The sequence below is a fragment of the Cynara cardunculus genome (genome assembly GCF_001531365.2).
Source record: "Cynara cardunculus var. scolymus isolate 2C chromosome LG 10, CcrdV1, whole genome shotgun sequence".
Taxonomy (NCBI): Eukaryota; Viridiplantae; Streptophyta; class Magnoliopsida; order Asterales; family Asteraceae; genus Cynara; species Cynara cardunculus.
In genome coordinates this window covers 13,004,845-13,023,195 of record NC_037537.1, presented here as the reverse complement: position 1 = coordinate 13,023,195, position 18,351 = coordinate 13,004,845, and the positions used below count along the sequence as shown (strand labels likewise).

Below are 18,351 nucleotides of genomic sequence, written 5' to 3'. Positions count from 1 at the left end.
GCCTTAGCTTAGACGCTAACCTACAAATCCTGTTTTCAGTAAGCAAAATAAAGTTCGGGTTTTTTCAGGGTTAAGTGATGTTAGGCTTTTGGGAATGAGAAGTGTCTAATCAGACTTTTTAAGACCGGACCCTGAAAAAATAAGTTAGCATGACCAGGGCCTACAGGCTGGCCTAGCCTCTGGCTTATTAGGCCCAAGTTTTCTTTTTACATCTCTAGCAAGGCCGACAGTTATTAAGACATAAAGCAGAAGCTTAGAAACAAATTACATCTTGCAATTGAGGTGTATATTTTTTATAAAAATAAAATAAAGAGAGAAAAAGGAATCCATTTCTGTACATGAACACTAACTCGTGGAATCAAATTTCCAACTCCAACTCCAACTTCAACTTGAAATTCATATATATCGGAGAAAAGGGTTATTGTCTATGCCAAGTAATTGTATATTTGAGGATTGTTCTTGTCTCTCTCCAGGTACTCCCTGTCAATCAGGCTTTCGATCCTCTTCTTCAAATCCGATGGTTTTATAGGAAACTTCAGCTGTTCTCCCAAAATAAGAAAATATAAAGTATAAACGCCTTCATCATAAGTAACCTTGATCACGGGTCCTTGGTTAAATCCATGACCTTCTAACACGTTTTTGAGAACACCACTTCTATAAACAATAATGCCTAAAAACTTGTTTCAAGGTTATGTATTTAAAAAGCACTTGTCTGGAGGTGATTTAACTGAATAACCCCTTGGGATTAGGACAAATTCAAAAGACAAACCGTCCACTCAAAAGTGGGATCAGGGGATGAGATACGTAGATTTGTCCAGTTGTCCTAAGCAGCTATTTCTAGGAGAACATGGGAATATGTTCTTTTCGAAAAGATTGTAATATGAGGCTAAGAATAGGCCAAATTCAAGGATCTTTAAACATCCTTGAATAGAATGATTTGAAAACAACCTAGTTGCAAAACAAGTAACTTCTTCCTTCCTAGAAAATTGAATTGAATTGAATGTATATGTTCTACATATGCAAAGAAGACAAGAAAAAAATGCCACAAGTATTTTACCAAGTCGCCTTTGGCCCAACAGCATCAATGAATCTCCTACAAGGGGTTACGAGTCTATAAAGACATCACTGTATCGATACATTGACCATTTAAAAACAATATTCACTTTTTCAAACCGACCATTTTTGGAAGAATGCAAACTTTGCAAGAGTAAGGGACACCACACAGAGAGCGCCAAGGCCAAATATAATAGTTTTCTTTTGTTTAGCACATACGTTTCCATGAATCATACAAAATAGCTAAAATTGCACCAAAATGGAACAAAAAATGTTTCGGTTCCAATTTTGGAAAACCTACTTACGCTTTGGGAAATGTATTATGCAAGTATGTATGAAATCAGGCGAACACAATTATGCATTTGATGCAATTAAAGAAACATACTATAAACAACTAATCATTCTTAAAAAATTCTTAAAGCTTTCTTGTCTGCGCTGTTCTGTCATAGACGCCAAATTGGAGCTTCTGAGAGTAGTTCCCAAAATAGGAACCGGATCAAAGTACATACCATTTTAATGAGATATACCCTTCTTATTAAAGTGTTTTCTAATTTTCCTTTTTGCATTTTTGCAATTTTTGCGAAATCACTGGTTGTGTTTGCAATGAAAAAACCAAGATGTTTAACAAGCATGATCACATTTTAATTCCTGTTACCTGCTCAAAGAGTTCAGTTATGAGAAGTGTGTGACTCAGCACTTTCCTGGTCTTCATAATCCTAACAATAGCGGCATCAACCTACAATATATATATATATATATATATGTTTGAAACAGTTGTGATAATTATGTGATTCCATGCTCAAAATCAGCAAATTTTAGAGCTAAAACAATTTCAATGGGAATCGGACCTGATATTGACGATCTTGGAACACTCTCTCTGTGGTGCTCGCATTTTCTTCAACAGTTTCTTTCAACTGAATTGCATTAACCTGTACCCACAATGATTAGATTCTATAAGAAACACAAGACTCTGGATTTGAACTTCCATTTATGTGGTTTTATTTGCTCTCACCTTTATACGATATAGAGGAGCTGTAAAGGCATCGTTGAATGTGAAAGAGTCGTTATCATCGACTTCCCTACCTTTTGGAATCTAGTAAAAAAATAAAGTTGTTCTTTTAAGGATAGCAACAGAAACAGTAGGAAAGAGAAGCAACTTTAGTTAGCAGCCACCTTTTGGAGGACACGGACTTTCCCACAAGCAAGGGACTGCAATGTTCTTCGCAGTTCTTTGTCCTCGATGCTGGTAGCATCTCTAATATCTTGAAAACTAAGTTTCTTTGCATCGTTGAACAGCATCAGAACGACTGTCTGGAATACAATTTTATTCAACTTGATTGTGAAGAAAACCTCAGACCATAAATACACACATAGGGGCGGATCTATGTAGGGTCTGGGGGTCCCATACCACCACACAATTCCAGACTTCGTGGGAAAAAATTATGACTCCTAAAGGTCCCACAGTTGCCATTCGATATGTGCCACCACAGAGCATCATCGCCAGAAAACTGGGCAGCTACGATAGCATATCAAAGCTTAAATTTGACTTTTGATGGTTAACAATGGTAAAAACACAAAAACCCTAACTGTAAATCGTTGAAATTGGATCAGATTTCTTAGTGTTTTGTACTGTATTTTGCAACTATTATTAATTTTTATTTTATTTCACATTACGGTAATCATTTTGGCCACTGCTGCAAAAATTTTCTGAACCCGCCTCTATAGACGCATTGACAAAGCAGGAGTTAGAAAAGGAGACCAACCTGAAACAAAGAAACAGCAAGCTCTTTTCTACCTTTAGGAAATTCTGCTTTCAACACACAGTGACCTAATGAATTTTGCCACATCAATCGCCTACCGCTGTATTTACTCAAGTAGAACTCTTTAAAAATGTCCTGCAGAATCAAATAAGTTTCATATTCCTGTAAATGAAAAACAGAATTGTAGAATTGTATGTCCTATATACCATACCTGATAGACATTTAATTCATGAGGAAGACGAACATCCATTGGTGGATATGTAGGCCAGTAACTGCATTCAATAAGCCACGGTGATTAAATTGGAAAGAGAAAGCAGATGTTATGTCATCTTCACACAGTCCAAGGATTATGTCACAAACCCGGTTGTTAAAACGTGGACACTCATCTCTATTCCTGATGGGAGCTTGCTCCTAGCTTGAGATGATTGTTTGAAAGATTCATTGATCTCTTTGGATAATTCAATGTCCTACAAGAGTCAAATTGGAAGGCATTAAGCATTATTGTTGTATGTCATTCTTAAAAATAACAAAAGATATCACATTATAAATCCTTTAATAATTCAACATTTTTTTTATTTTCAAGCTAATTACAATGAAACCAAATAGGAAATTATGAGGTGGTGAACCAAAAAGTATGAACTTGGAACATTGCATCACTTCCAAATTTTCATCTCAGAGAGATAAATTGAATCAGTTTGTCATATTGCAGCTTAAATGAACTTGAATACTTGATAGATACATTCACTTATATTCCTACATAGGAACAAATTGGTACTTCTCCTTGTTGCAATGTTCGTAACTAAGGGTTTCAGTATTAAGTTTATAGGTTTATGATGTAACTAGGATCACGAAGATATACAACTCTATGCACAGGTCTATTTTTTTTCTAGATGTCTTATAAAGTTCATCTTAGATTAAGCTGGATTAGAGTTTGCGCAAGATCTTTAGGAGTTCTGGTGAAGACACAGTAAGCATGCCTAGACAGTAGACACGAACCATGTATGTCTTTATTGGGGATAAGTAATTCAAAACAATGAACTTGTTAAGGACCTAATGGACTATTTGGCCTTTTTGTACTCTGCAAACAGAATCTCTCCAACATGCATGAGGTTTGTACAGCCTTTTATCGTACCGAAAACAAGACCAGACTCTAATTAACTATTTTATGGGGTTCAAGAAAACATACAAGGAGCTTAATATGTTGATAAAATGTCGACAGAGCCCACAGAAGATGATGGCTATTATGAGTTTTCTAGCCGGGCTCTCCTGATTTCAAACCTGCCAAGTCACAGATTTTCACCGGCTCTGAATCTTTGGTCATGTTCCCTGCACAGAGTCCTCCATCATCCATTATGCTTAGTGGTGCTTTGGTTGGTTGGAATAATAATTATGCCCTTGGGAGGTCATCCAACCATACCAGAAATGAAGTCGGCAACTCTGCATGAACATCGACCATCGACTTCTGGAAGCATTATGATACGAATCCTTCTAATCTGATCCAATCTTTACCCAAGCCCAAAGTGTTAAAATGTTTATTCCAGACGGCCCAAAAGAGTGGAAGATAGGGTTGGGCCCAATTAGCTATTACAGATTGAAAGTGTGTCTAATAAATGGCGGGAATGTTGGTAGCATGAGGGATTGTGATTCTTTCTTGTTAATTGAGTTAGGCACTTAGCTGTGGCTTTGAGAGAGGGAAGTTTTCCCTGGAATCGTGTTTGTTCTTTCAATTGTAAGTTTCTAATTCCATTTATAATCAATTGTTGATTTCCCCAGCCTTTTAATCCTTTCATTCTTCCAAATTGTTTGAGTTCTTATCATTGGTCCGACCTGCCGGAATTCTCCATGGAAACTCGTTCTCAACAAGCTCGATCGGATCATCATGAGGAACAGATTCAGAAGCTTCAATCAGATGTAACTGAGATCAAATCAACAATACATTCTGTGGAATCAGATCAAGTGGAACAGGCCGAGTTTCGCAAATTCGTGATGAATTGGGTGAAACAATAAGGTAAGCCATCAGGTACTGATACCGGTGAACGATCTGGTATTTTTGAGGAGGATCAATCGGATTTTTTTCTCTCAGAAGAAATCCAACTTTTCCTTTGACAAGGGAGGGGAGCAATTATCAAACGATCACCTTCCTTGGGCAGCAAAGAAGGTGAAATTGCCTGAGTTTTTTGGTTTGGATCCTCAAGGATGGATCAAAAAGGCGGAACTCTATTTTGACATCCATGGGATTTCTCCACAACTACGCATCCGTTTGGCGCAATTGAGCATGGTAGGGGTCGCTCAACACCTATGCTGTTAATTGCGCCGCTATTGCGGCGATATCTCGGATAGTGGGCTTTGCAAAATATTGGTGGTCAAATTGCGGTAGCGCAATTAGCGGCACAATTTACCGCAATTTTGACCGATACTTGGTGTAAATTTCGTTCGATATTAACACAATTTTGGGTGAGTTTGGGCTTTATTTTCAGTCTTGGGCTTTCGATATTAACTAGCTTCTGTTCAGTTAGTCAAGACTTTTTTGGGCTTTGAAGAACTAGGTTTCTCACTTAAGACTGTTAGACGACCACGACTTCTACTTCAAGGAGGTAATCAACAAGTTAGCCCAAGCACAAGAAGTAAAAGGGAGCGCTAAAGGAATGATAATGATGATGATGATCATGTTGGAGATGAAGAGGGAGATGGGGAAGAGTGGGAAGCTAGCCTAAATGTAGAAGTGAACATATTAGATGATGTTGACTTAGATGCTGAACCTAATGCTTGTGATTAACTCGTTTATGAACACTATTCCTATTTTGCAAATGATATGTTTATGTTGGAATATTATATATATAATTATATATAATTCTAAGAAATATTATATGAACCGCTATTTTTGGACTGCTATACCACCGGAATTGCACCGCTATAACCGCTATTTCAAATATCGGTCCCGACTGCAATTTTGTATTTTCACCGCTATAACAGCATAGCTCAACACTGGTTTACCATCGTGAAGGAGATTTATGTACCATTATCGTAGGATCAATTTACCAAAGAGCTCCTACAGCGCTTCAATGGTTTGGAGATACAAAATCCTTATGAGCAATTGGCAACGCTTCAACAGATAAATTCCATTCATAAATATATCGAAGATTTTGAATATCTATTATCGTTAGTTCCTCGTTTATCGGAGTCCCAAGCCTTGGATACTTCATCGCGGGTTTACGAGATAAGGTAAAATGTTGGGTGCGACTTCATCGTCCTCAATCTTGTCTAGACGCCATGTATTTGGCCAAAGACGTTGAGGAAATGTTGCGTCCGTCTGTGATTAGTGTTTCACAGTCTCGATTTCGCTATTAGAGCAATGCGAGTGGTTCTGGATCGACTTTACGACCAGATATGAAGCATTCCTTGGGCCGGCCTGATTTTAAAGGACCTGTTAGTACTGGGCTTAATGACGAAGGCCCAACATCACGATTTGAGCCCAATTGATCGGAGCCCAATCGATCTGTTTCCTCTACACGACCTAATCCAACCCCATTCTCCGATTCGTCGATTGTAGGAAATTGGAATAGAGGTTTTCGTTCTCTTACTCGTACTGAATGGGAGGATTGTCGAAAGAAGGGTCTATGCTTTCATTGTGATCAAGCTTTCTGTCCAGCTCACAAATGTACGAAGGGTAAATTAAGGGTTCTATTGTTGGTTGATGATGGTGGTGAAACAAGGCCATGATGCGTCTGAAGATAGTTTGGGTGGCGACGAAGAATCACCGCCGATCGGGTTGTGTACCGTACTGGAGTTTCAGGGATCCTTAGCTACGGCTGAATCCGGGGGCAAAACCTTGAAGATCGAAGGGGCCATTTCGGGAATACCGATTGTAATTTTGGTGGATAGTAGGGCAACTCGTAATTTTGTATCCCGTAAACTGATCACGGCATTGGGACTTTATCAATTTTTCCCCGGTATCAATATTAAATTGGGAGATGGGCATACGATTTTTGTGAATTGACGGTGCTTAAAATTACCAATGTTGATTAGTGGCTGTGATTTTGTGGTGGATGCCTTGCTCTTTGAGTATCCGAATACAGCTTTTTTGTTCAACAAGATTCTGTTTCAAGGCCTAATATTGGATAGAATAGAATTCTTCTTTCTTTTCTGATTTTGAATGATTCTTTTMGTAATCATATCTCAGTTTTTCACAAACTGAACTAAATCTGGTTCAAATGACATCCAAATGGGTCATTTAGACCTAGTTTTGGGCATGGAGTGGCTAAAAAACCTTGGGAGAAGTGGTGCATAATTGGAAAAATCAATCAATACGGCTCTCGTTGGGTGGAAAATCAATTTATATTCAAGGGTTATCTGATTCAGAGGTAAAACAAGCTTCCCTTCATACTTGGTTATTCTTAGAAGAGCCTCATAATGATTTACCGGTCGGTTTACACGTTGTGGATTCTGATAAACGGGACAATATGTTATCCAAGGAGCAGCAGGTTGATATACAACGCCTATTTGATCAATTTGCGGCTGTTTTCCACGATCCAACGGGCCTTTCCCCTACTTGTAATTATGATCATAGGCATTTCGTTAGTATTTCCTACTTCCTCGATTTGTGTTCGTCCATACCGGTACCCGCATAATCAGAAAGCGGAGATTGACGGCAGGTGAAGAAACTTCGTTCTTTAGGAATGATCCGTCCTAGTAAAAGTGCTTTCTCAAGCCCGGTAATTTTAGTTGGAAAGAAAGACAACTTTTGGCGAATGTGCGGAGACTATCGTGCTCTCAACAAGGCCACCATTCCTGACAAAATTCCGATTGTCGAAGAACTCATCGATGAATTGACGGGAGCCCTATCTTTACGAAGTTGGACTTGAAATCGGGGTACCATAAGATTCGCATGAAACCCGACAGCATCGAGAAGACGACGTTTCCGGTGTGACTCCTATCATGGATTGCTTGAAAAGGTGTTCTTTCTCATAGCCTTACCTTATTTTGAAGCCCCTTTTGAAGTTGAGTGTGATGCAAGTGGGGTTGGAATTGGCGATGTTCTTGTTCAAATGGAATCCCCACGGCCATATTCAAGTAAAAAGCTAAGCGGTTCAAGCCTTACTACACGCTATTAAACAGATTTCTATGCAATCATTTGGGCATGGGATCAGTGGCCACACTACCTAAAGCCTAAGAAAATCATTCTACAATCCGACCATGAGGCATGAAGTATATAAATGGGTAACAGTCATTGCCATTTACTTGGGTCAAATTCTTGCAGGCCTATTCCTTTGTCAAGTCCGGAAAAAACAATGTTGTGGTTGATGCACTCTCTAGGCCTTATTCAATGTTGTCCGTATTTGAAGCTCGTGTCTTGGGCTTCTCTTTCATCAAGGAGCTTTACCAGCATGATGCTGATTTTGGCCCTTGTCTTCAAGTAGGGCCAGCAAGTAGTAAAAGTTCTGATACTGTGCATGATGAATTCTTGTAAAAAGAAGGTGAGTTGTGTATTCCAAAGAATTTAAACCCGAGATCTCCTCATCATGGATGATTCTTATCTTGAAGACTTGAGGACAAGTCCCAATTTACCCAGAGAGGATGATGCAAGAGTATCACGTGCTATGGAAACTCATTTGGAGTTCAATTTGCATTTTGCATTGGCTGGTTCATTTGGATATTTGGAAAATATTAAAGAGCACTTAAACATCCCCAATAGGTGTTCATTAATCCTTTGGGATGCTAATTAATCTTTTAGGCCAATTGGGTTATGACAATGGAGGGGCAGCATAGTTTTTTTATTTTCCAGTATGCGCAGATGAAAAAAGCACTAGCTCCAAACATGCAAAACAATGTACAAATGTATCTGGTATCCTTTCAGAAAATTGGCCTTCTAGAAGAAATAGTGGAGGAAATTACAACCAATTCTGCAATTTTCATATCTCTCTACACAAGGCGCTGACAGAAGTACAAAAGCTGCAGTAGATAGTGCTATGCAATTGTGATCTGTTTGAATCCAACTTTTCTAGAGTCTTATTATGGATAATGTATTAAAAATTGTACTAATGCAGTCCCTCTACATAAAAGAGACTCTAGGTTGTAAACACCAGATTTTGAAGAATATAAATGCTGCTCCAGAGTATTCCTCTAGTTTCCTCAAAATTCTTTCCAAATCCATTGTGGGTTTGAGAGTAGTACTTACCCTTGAACCCTAGTGATTTATAGTGGTGGGGTTATCTTTCTTCGGTATTTCCTTCCATTTTCGTGGTTCCATCTTCCAACATACACCAAATCAAACAACTGGAGATGGAGTTGTTTGGTAAAGCATTCACAGCTTGTTTGATTTTTGGGTGTTAAGGCAACTGGAGATGGAGTTGTTTGGTAAAGCATTCACAGCTTGTTTGATTTTTGGGTGTTAAGGCAACTGGAGATGGAGTTGTTTGGTAAAGCATTCACAGCTTGTTTGATTTTTGGGTGTTAAGAAGTGCAAATCCTACATCCCAGCAGGAGATATTGATGTGTAAGAGGAGGTACGTCATGAACCTATTACGTGAGTGTGGAGAATTCCTATCTGAAGATGGAAAGCCTTAGAATGATCAAGAATAATGGTGGTTATCCTCATATACCTCACGACCAGACATCTTTTCACATGTGCTGTTGGTCAATTCATCCCTATACTAGTCACTAGAACATTGTTAATTGGATCTGAAGAGACCTCAAGACCTCTCCAAGAAGAGAGATCATATCCCTATATCTAAAAAGGATTATTATTGAACGGGTGTAAGGAGGGAAAATGAAAGATTGTGGGTTCTTAAATATAGATTCGGCAAGTTGTCCTACCACTAATGATCTACTATCAATAACTATGCATTGTGGACCCTTGTTTCTTAGAAAAGAGCAAAAAGAAGCAAACAATATTGTCACATGACAGATTTCACTCACAATATAACAGAAACCAGATGTTCGTTATATAAGTCAGGACTCCCTAGGAAAAACTGAGAGACTATATTGTGATATTCAGTCTACCATCATATAACCAAGACTTAGCATCATTAAATGACAGAATACATAGAGGTCTATTGGCAACTAGTGAGAAACCAATTGTGGGTACACTAAGTAATCATCCATTAATTTCAACAATAGGCCCTATCTAAAGAAGGGGTCTAGTCTGAAACTGGTCCCGTATTCAACGTCGGTCAATATGGCATGCTTATAAGCAAACTGGAAACGGTAGCTTCATGGTTTACGCAACTGGCCTTAAATTGTATCGAGCTACAGGCCCTTCTCATAAGATGTTGTAAGCTACGGGCCTTATTCGACGAAGCTTTTATTTATATCTGGATAGAGCACCAACTAGTAATTAGTCAGTACAATTTGCAAATATCCTTTCCAATTCTTTAGAAGACCCTGATTTAATACATATGCAGCAAGTTCAACACAATAGACATATACAACACATCCATTATTTAGGTTTCCTTGTCTAACTATATAATATATTGATACTGTTTTTCTATTAGATAAGCACATCATTACAACCTTAATTGCAAACAAGAGAAAAAAATTATTGCCAACAAGTCGTATATTCCAAAGTAGGTAGGGTTGGTAAATATGAACCCAAAAGAAATTTCTAGAAACTGAAAGGAGAGAAAATGGAGCACAACCACACTTGTAGCAAGAGCACCATCGAATTCTTTCACTTCCACAAATGAATGAATCCATTGGGAAATCAGATTGGAGCATAATCAACTTCTCCATTTTCTTTTCAAAAAAAGAAGGCATATTGAATGATAGAGATACAATACAAACCTTAAACATTCCTTCAAGCTTGTTGGTAAACTGGCTACCACATTCGGTTTTCAGCTGTCAAAACAATGAAACTAATTACTACAATCAGCAGATACACCACTTGTTTGGCAAAAGGTAAATGTAGACCTTGAACCTTGGAAATCATGGATTTTTCAGCATCAATAGATGCACTCTTTCCTAACAGTAGCCTTTTCGCAAGATCCTTCTTATAGAATGCTTCAAATACATCCTTACCCTACAGCAATCATGGAACGTAAATGAAAAGATGAAGCATGAGATAATAGGGTTACCCTAACAAAAAGTATTTATTTATTTTTATTAATTCTTATATGATTTTCTGTGTCACCTGTATAAATCTGAACAAAACCAAGACTTTATCAAGAGTGCCCTCCAATTCTTCCTCTGATGTACCCTTATTTCCAGCACGGAGCTTCTCATCCACAAACTTTGCGATCAACTCTGCAGGGCGGTTCTGTCAGAGAAGACAGTGATATTGTCAATTTCAGAATCAGAAAGGGCCTAATAATTAAATTAATAAATATCAAACAACAAACCAGAGTGGCAGATTGATAAGAGAGACAAGAGTATATATTGAAGATGTAATACATGACTCCAGGGGTTTCAGCTTCCCTTGGAATTTTCAATTTATCTTGATTCTACCAAATAGATATAGACCAAAACCGACCAATCAACCCAGAATTTCTTGGATCAACATTCTGTCATCCGAATCTGATTCATCGACCAAATATCAGTGCTTCCAAATGGTATTATTTTCAACACCCCTGAAAGGTGATTCAAGTTCGTGAAAGTACTATTATTATATCGTGACATACCTATGAACCCTAGGTGTGATTCCTATCTAAAAGATACTCCCTCTGTCCCAAAAAAAATGCAACACATCCTATTTTGGGTTGCCCAAAAAATGCAAACTTTCCCTTTCTAGAAAGATTCCTTTCCAAATGTACCTATTTTCCCATTAGCAACCATAGGAAGATAACAGTTGGATTGATTCCACAACTTTTCTCAATCTTGTCTTATTATGGGGTATTTTAGGTGTCAGACCTCTATTAATATTTTCTTTAACTTGATTCTGTCACAGAAGCAAATGAGCAACAAAGCCAATCCATTACTAGTTATCAAGCCCCTATCCAACTGTATACCTTAATCATGTTACTTCACTATTAAAACTTTATGTAATACATGTAGAGATGTGTGCATATATAAACGAACACACATACATATAGAGACAGAAGAAGACAGACTTGCTTGACATGGAGAGTTTAGCTTCCATATTTTAATGAAAGCATAAAAGAAACTATGCTAATAATGATACCTGGCGTAGATTAATGAGATGCTCAAATGCATCTTTGATTGTGTTGCAAAAGGCTTCATTCTTCGAAAAGCTATCTTCCCAAATTCTATCAAGAGAGGACTTGAATTCTAATAGAGAGGACACCATATCTTTGTCCTTCTCTTCATCCTGTACAATGCCCTGCCCGGTTTTCCGGATGTATAAGCTAAGGGCCTGTCGTAAGGATTCAAGGGCATTTACTCTGCAAAAGAGTATATACATCCTCCGAAGATCTTGAATGCGATTACCATCCATCAACATCATGAAACCCTGGATTCATATATGAGAAAAGTAATGTTTAATGATAAATTATTGAAAGTCGATCGCTATGAGAAGAATATAAAAAAGATGAGAGTTTTTTTCATGCCTTGTCAAGTATTGCAGAAATATGCTGCACAAGAAGCTGCTTTTCAGCAGTGGCTACCAATGGCTTTCTTGTGATAGCATCTAGATAGATTACACATCTGTCATGTTCTTCATGCAATCTTACCTGCAATGATGGAATCACACAAATAACAGCAACTTTAGGACACCAGAATATTAGCTAAATCAGTAGGTTTGTCAAAAGAAACTGATCTCTCATGTGAACATAATCCAGTTTAAGAGATATGATATTTTCCTCATTCATGTACAAGTGGTGCCGTCATGGGGTTTATCAGATTTTGACCTATACCAAAAATCAGTTTATAAGGAGGAAAGCAGAAAGAAACCGCACACCTCCACGTGTTTTAAATAATCTGGAACATCTGATTGTTGCATGTATTTTACTCCCTCAGCAGCATAAAACTCTGAAGTACATTCGAGGAATGGCTTCTCAAAACTCTCAGAGTAAATCCCCAATGCGGTGAACATCTTCAAAAGATGGTTAAGAAGTGTCCTGTCTATTGATTCACCAAGCCTGGCAAATGAAAAACATGGTAGAGACTATTAGTTATAATTAATATCATGATTGTTAATATTTAGTTATCTTTTTCTCCTATTTAGGTTATACTTAGGCAGAGGGTGCAGTGAAGCTTAGACTCTAAATATCAATCTCATTTCAAGCACAAAAACAAACTGAAACAGACTCTGATATTGGTTTTTTCTTTCATCTCTTTGTGTTTTTCTAAACAGTTAACATCACAAATACACATGCACATCTTAAAGCTCACGTACCTGAAAAGTTAAGGCCCAAAAAACCTCACAACCAGAGGCAAACAAAGTCATAGACACATTGTATTCCACCATGGGCCAAAGTCCAAGATGAGATACCAGGTAAGAAGAGCATAGTATTATGCACAGAATGCTACATTACATATCTCTACGAAACAAAACATCTGAAAGATTTTGCTTTGAAGTTAAAACAGTTAAAAATCAAAACAGCAAGTATTTGTCAGAAGTCTGCACCAGTAAGAAAGGAGTTATCTTTCTTGTGGAAGTTAAAATAAACAAATCAACTTATTTAGTACTCCAGTATTTACAATATTTAGTCCAAAAAGGTGGTAACTACCTCTCACTCTCTATCATTTTCAAAAGGGCAAATACTGTTTTGTGCTCAACTTCTGAAGCTAGTGACAAATGCTTCCGAAAAAGTTGCAGGCCCATGTCCCATAACGATCGCACATTTTGAGTTTGTTTCACGAATGTGCGGTCAAGATACAACGCTATACCGCGGATCATCAACATCTGGTCGCAAAAATCTTGCCAGGTTTTCTCAACAAGCGATAAGAAAACCACAAGATCTTCACTTTGCCCAGCTAAAGATTGTAAAACAGCAGATACGTGAGCTTCACACTCTCTTTCAATCCGTTGGTAAAGACTTGCCCCCAGCTTATGCAGGCAAAGATCATTGACGGCCTAATGATGATAAGAATTCAGTCAACTGGTAGTAAAATGCATACCAGAAAGTCGTAAAGGATCATGTAGTAGAACTCACTTGATAAAGTTTCTCCAAATCGCAGGGATCTGGCTGCTTCAGAAATATGGCACTAATGGCTGACTTCAAAATTGCCCATGTATTCTCCTCAAAGTTTTTTGGCAAGGTTGGCTTGGCTTCAAAGAGAAAATACCAGAAAGAAAAATGAGCATTTTAACAAACAATATGACATGTGTCCATAAATTATCGAACAAGAAAATAGAACATTTAACCTTTGCTTAATCTATTTGAAAGAATAAGATAGTATATGGTTACAACTAACGAACCACCTATGACATCTTTTATATAATGTGCCAGCATGAAATAATACGTAAAGAGTGGAAAGGTATCAGACTATTGAGTGAAGTGTTTAAGAACCATCTTAAGATTGAGTTTTACGAAGTAAGCCAAAAAGGAAATGGCAGGTAGCATCAAGCAGTAGACATGCTAACTTTTTAGTGTCTTGAGCACTAGTTAGGCCAATGGGACTACAGTTGAACTCTTGCATCTTTGTTGCAGGAATAAAATAAATAAACCGCAATGCCGAAGAGCTTGTACAGGATGTTTAGGCCCGGACATTTCACTTTATCCAGAAAAGAGGGCCTCTTTCAGTCCTCTCCTATGGTTGAGTTGGGTCCCTATCTCGAAGTCCCCAAAGAAAAAGACTTGCTAGGCATAAAACAGAAAGATGATACGCTGATAGGAAACAGCTTTACTAAGGTAGTAATATGTATAAATGTCCTTCGCTGGTGGATTACAAGGAAAACTTCAACATTATATATTACAAAGTGGATGAATTACTTGAGAAATAGGAAAGAGATTCGGCCACTCAATCAGGATGGAGTTTCTTACAGGATCTCACTGAAACATGCAGAAAAACTTCAATTACCAAGTGCCGTTGGCTTTCAAGCATTGACACGGCTGTAAGAATCTATAACATCTACATGGAAGAACAGTAACAAATCAAAACAACACTAGCTGGGTTTGGCATATGACACGACACCAGGTGGAATATCTCTTTAGAGTAAGAGGGTTCTCTACCTTCCTCATTCCATTCTTTGCTACTTCATTTCAGTGCCAACCAAATTCCTATCTATATAAAAGATGGGACAGATAGACTAAATGCCATATAAAATAAGATTATGTTTACCACATAAACACTCTTTGACCTTTTCATCTACATAATTGAAAATTAAACGAGGATGAGAATCAACAATCAGTAGAAAACCCACATACACTAAAGGGAATTCATATTTCACAACCTATAAATGCATGCTTTTGCATATGAACTTAGTAAAGACAGCCTACTTGTATGCATGGATGCATTCTAAGGATTGACTTTCAGGTCAATCCTTTGAGAGGAATTTTGAGTTGCAGTGAGTGGATCATTAAGAATTTTGAGAGATTGTAGATAGAAAAGAAACAAAATCATGAATATCGTGACTGTTGTTTGTGAATTGTTAGCAGATATATATATATATATATATATATCATATATATATTGTAGTGTTATAAATTGGAGCACGAAACATATTTTATCATCAAGTGAACCATTACTTTTACTGATTTATAAATATTACATAAATGACGTCAATATAATATTTGTATTATGTATTACATATATGGGCGAAAAACAAATTTCATAACTCGGGAGACGATATAAACGTAAAATATTTACAATGTAAATGGTACTAAAACATGCATACTTATTAATTTTTTTTAAAAACAAAAGAATTTAATAAATGAAAACCAATAATAATATATAAAAAAAAGATAGGAAAAAGGACTAAAAAAGTGCTCTATGAGATTCGAACTTGGGGCTGCTTCCACAAGTAAGTCTTAAAAAGGCCCAAACCATCTAATCCATTGGCATACATAGTTCATAATTTCATATATAGTTCATAATTTCATATGTAGATATATGAATGAGAAAGAAGAACGAGCAATTAATCATTAAATTCACAAGAGCAACACCCGTTCAAATATTAGTGACAAAGCAAGGATCTTCAAATTGTCGTTTCCCTGGAAAGTGTGTCATTGAATATTGTCTGTGTTATATACAGGTATCTCTTCCAAGCCATATATCTAGAGCATTTGAAATAAGGGGAAACTACAAGCCTTTTATCTAATTTAATTCGGCTACTTAAAAAAGAATCACTTTAGAGATTAAAAAGGAGATGGAAGAATCAACACTACAATTACAATGGATAAATAAATTTTGAATTCTACAGGAAACAAAAATGCATATCACTTTGGGCAAGATGAACAGCTACCTAAATTTCTAGAATTATAAGGCAACAGATAAATTCCCAACATGAGGATAAGTAAGAACCCACAAAATTGATGAAAGCAACTAGCAACTCAGTCGCATCTTAAACCTCACGTAGTCTGAGCCAGAAGAAACATAAATACATCAAATCACTATGAATTTAATTCGGTGTAAAACAAAAATTGGAGTAAATTCAAGACTTCTTCTAAGAAATTAGATATAGCAAAACATCCGAAATTGAAGTGAGTCGGGTAGAGATGAAATTAAGGACCTTTGACTAGCTTGATGACAAGCTTCTTAGCAGGTTGAGGAGGCGTTGCCTTTTTACGAGACAAATTGGCGGTGAATCCGGCAACAGAGGTAGCGATGGGATCAATAACTTCATTTCCGGTGGGATCCTCGAACATGGAAGAAGGGTTAACCGAAGAATTATTATTGAAGTGTTGTTGTTGGAAGCCATTTTTGTTGTCAACAGAGCAAGCGACAGACTGGGACCTCGGCTTCTTCATCGCGGGGAAGTGAATCCCCCCTCCTCCGCCGGTAGAGGTGGTGGGTTGTGGAGATGTAGAGGTGGCAGAGGAGCGCCTGCGGGCGTTGTTGATGTGGGTGTTGGAGGTACTCGTGTTGGGTTGAGACATGAAATTGAAATCAGAAGCTCATTGCATTGCGAGAGAGAGAGAAGCAAAAACCCTATTTTCTTGAAATCATCAACTTCAACCATTTATGGAAAGATTCATTTGATATGGGATTAAAATCAAAAACAAAAACAACAATTAAATAATCATAGATACTATTTTTTTTTCTTGAATATTACAAAAATTCTAGTTTGCCACACGTAAGTTAAGTTATTTTTAATATAAGTTTGTGTATACATAAATTATTTTATTAAAATATTATTTCAAGTAATATTTGAGATGTTATTATCATATTTTTAATGATAACGTTCATTAATTTAATTATTATTTATTAATATTAATTATAAATAAATAATTGAAATTTTTAAAAACAAATTTCATGAAGAAATAAAAGAAAGTAAATGAAAGAGCAAATCAAGAGTTGGAGGTTAAACTTGGGTATACAAAATTACAAAAAATCTCAACTAATTATGAACTATACATTTTTCATATAGGGTAGAAAAGTTTTTAATATATTCAACATTTAAAAAAAATCAAAATATTGAGAAAAAATTTCTAAGCATTAGAATGTGTCATCTCATTATGTTCGGTTTCTTTTTTAATATATATATATATAGATAATTGTTAATAAATTCTAATTATCAATAAAATATAATTAATTTTAATAAATATTAATTATTTAGAATTATTATTAACCATATCAAATATTTTTGTATTATTATTTTTAATTATTGTCAATATATTTAGTTTTCAAAAAACAAAATTCTAGAAAATGTTTATACAAATTACATAAAAATCAAAGTTACATTCGAGATCAGCATCAATTGGTCGCCTTTGTCTGAACGACTTGTGATATGGTTTCACCATCCAATTCAGTGTCAATCAGCTGCATTTCTATGTGATAATATGTGATATGGTTCTACCATCAAATTATTCAACAAAAAGCTTATATGATATAACAAAAACAATGAATTTGACGATGTAGATAAAAAAAGGTTTAAGATAAATATAAAAATCAATTCCAAATTTAAACACAATAATAAATTCAAATTATTAAAACCGTCTACGAAAATAGTATGTATTATTTCTTTAATTAAAAAAGAAAAAAGATATAATTGCCCTTTTTGAATAATTAATTAAAAATAAATTTCTTAAATTTTGGTAAGATCAAGGGCAAAGATTAAATTAAAATGGAGTACAAGGGTTACAATCTCTATATATATTAGAAGCGTAATCGCACAATACAACGAGATATATCTTGATTTTAATTTTTTTATTTTATTTTTATCTCAGCTGATGTTATAATATGGCTTTATTTGATTTTGAGAAAGCGATAATGTTTTTATTTTTGAATAAAATATATGTTTGAAAATATCATAAAAATTTGACAAAAATATATCGATATTAGTATCAAATTAACTATTTGAAATTCCTCATTTTTTGTGTAATTTTTTAATTCAATTTTTTTATAATCTAAATTATGTACAATAACGAAGTAATTTATATTTGGTTTAATAATATAATTTTTTTATAAAGATAATAATTATTTATTTTGTTGGAACTCGATAATTATTCTAATTATATCTTAGATTTTTTATATTTTAAAATGA

The 18,351-nt window shown here is 36.0% G+C and overlaps 1 protein-coding gene across 3 annotated transcripts; it reads right to left on the bottom strand.

Moving 5' to 3' along the window:
* Positions 1–237: 237 nt before the first annotated feature.
* On the bottom strand, positions 238–16,786 carry LOC112519032 (cullin-4-like). 3 transcript variants are annotated; one of them, XM_025126937.1, is made up of 18 exons: positions 16,378–16,786; positions 13,859–13,974; positions 13,433–13,779; positions 12,661–12,841; positions 12,311–12,433; positions 11,926–12,213; positions 10,939–11,064; positions 10,726–10,827; positions 10,593–10,646; positions 3,174–3,280; positions 3,025–3,085; positions 2,817–2,948; positions 2,227–2,364; positions 2,066–2,146; positions 1,902–1,982; positions 1,709–1,789; positions 1,058–1,093; positions 459–539 (listed from the first exon to the last, which is right to left on the bottom strand). In XM_025126937.1, the coding sequence occupies exons 1-17, from the start codon at positions 16,742–16,744 to the stop codon at positions 1,082–1,084; spliced, it is 2,397 nt and encodes a 798-aa protein (XP_024982705.1). In that variant the 5' UTR covers positions 16,745–16,786; the 3' UTR covers positions 459–539; positions 1,058–1,081. The 3 variants fall into 3 exon arrangements, with proteins under 3 accessions (XP_024982704.1, XP_024982705.1, XP_024982706.1); XM_025126936.1 differs by lacking the exon at positions 1,058–1,093 and having other exon boundaries at positions 238–539; XM_025126938.1 differs by lacking the exons at positions 459–539; positions 1,058–1,093; positions 1,709–1,789; positions 1,902–1,982; positions 2,066–2,146 and having other exon boundaries at positions 2,279–2,569.
* Between the last annotated feature and the right edge of the window lie 1,565 nt (positions 16,787–18,351).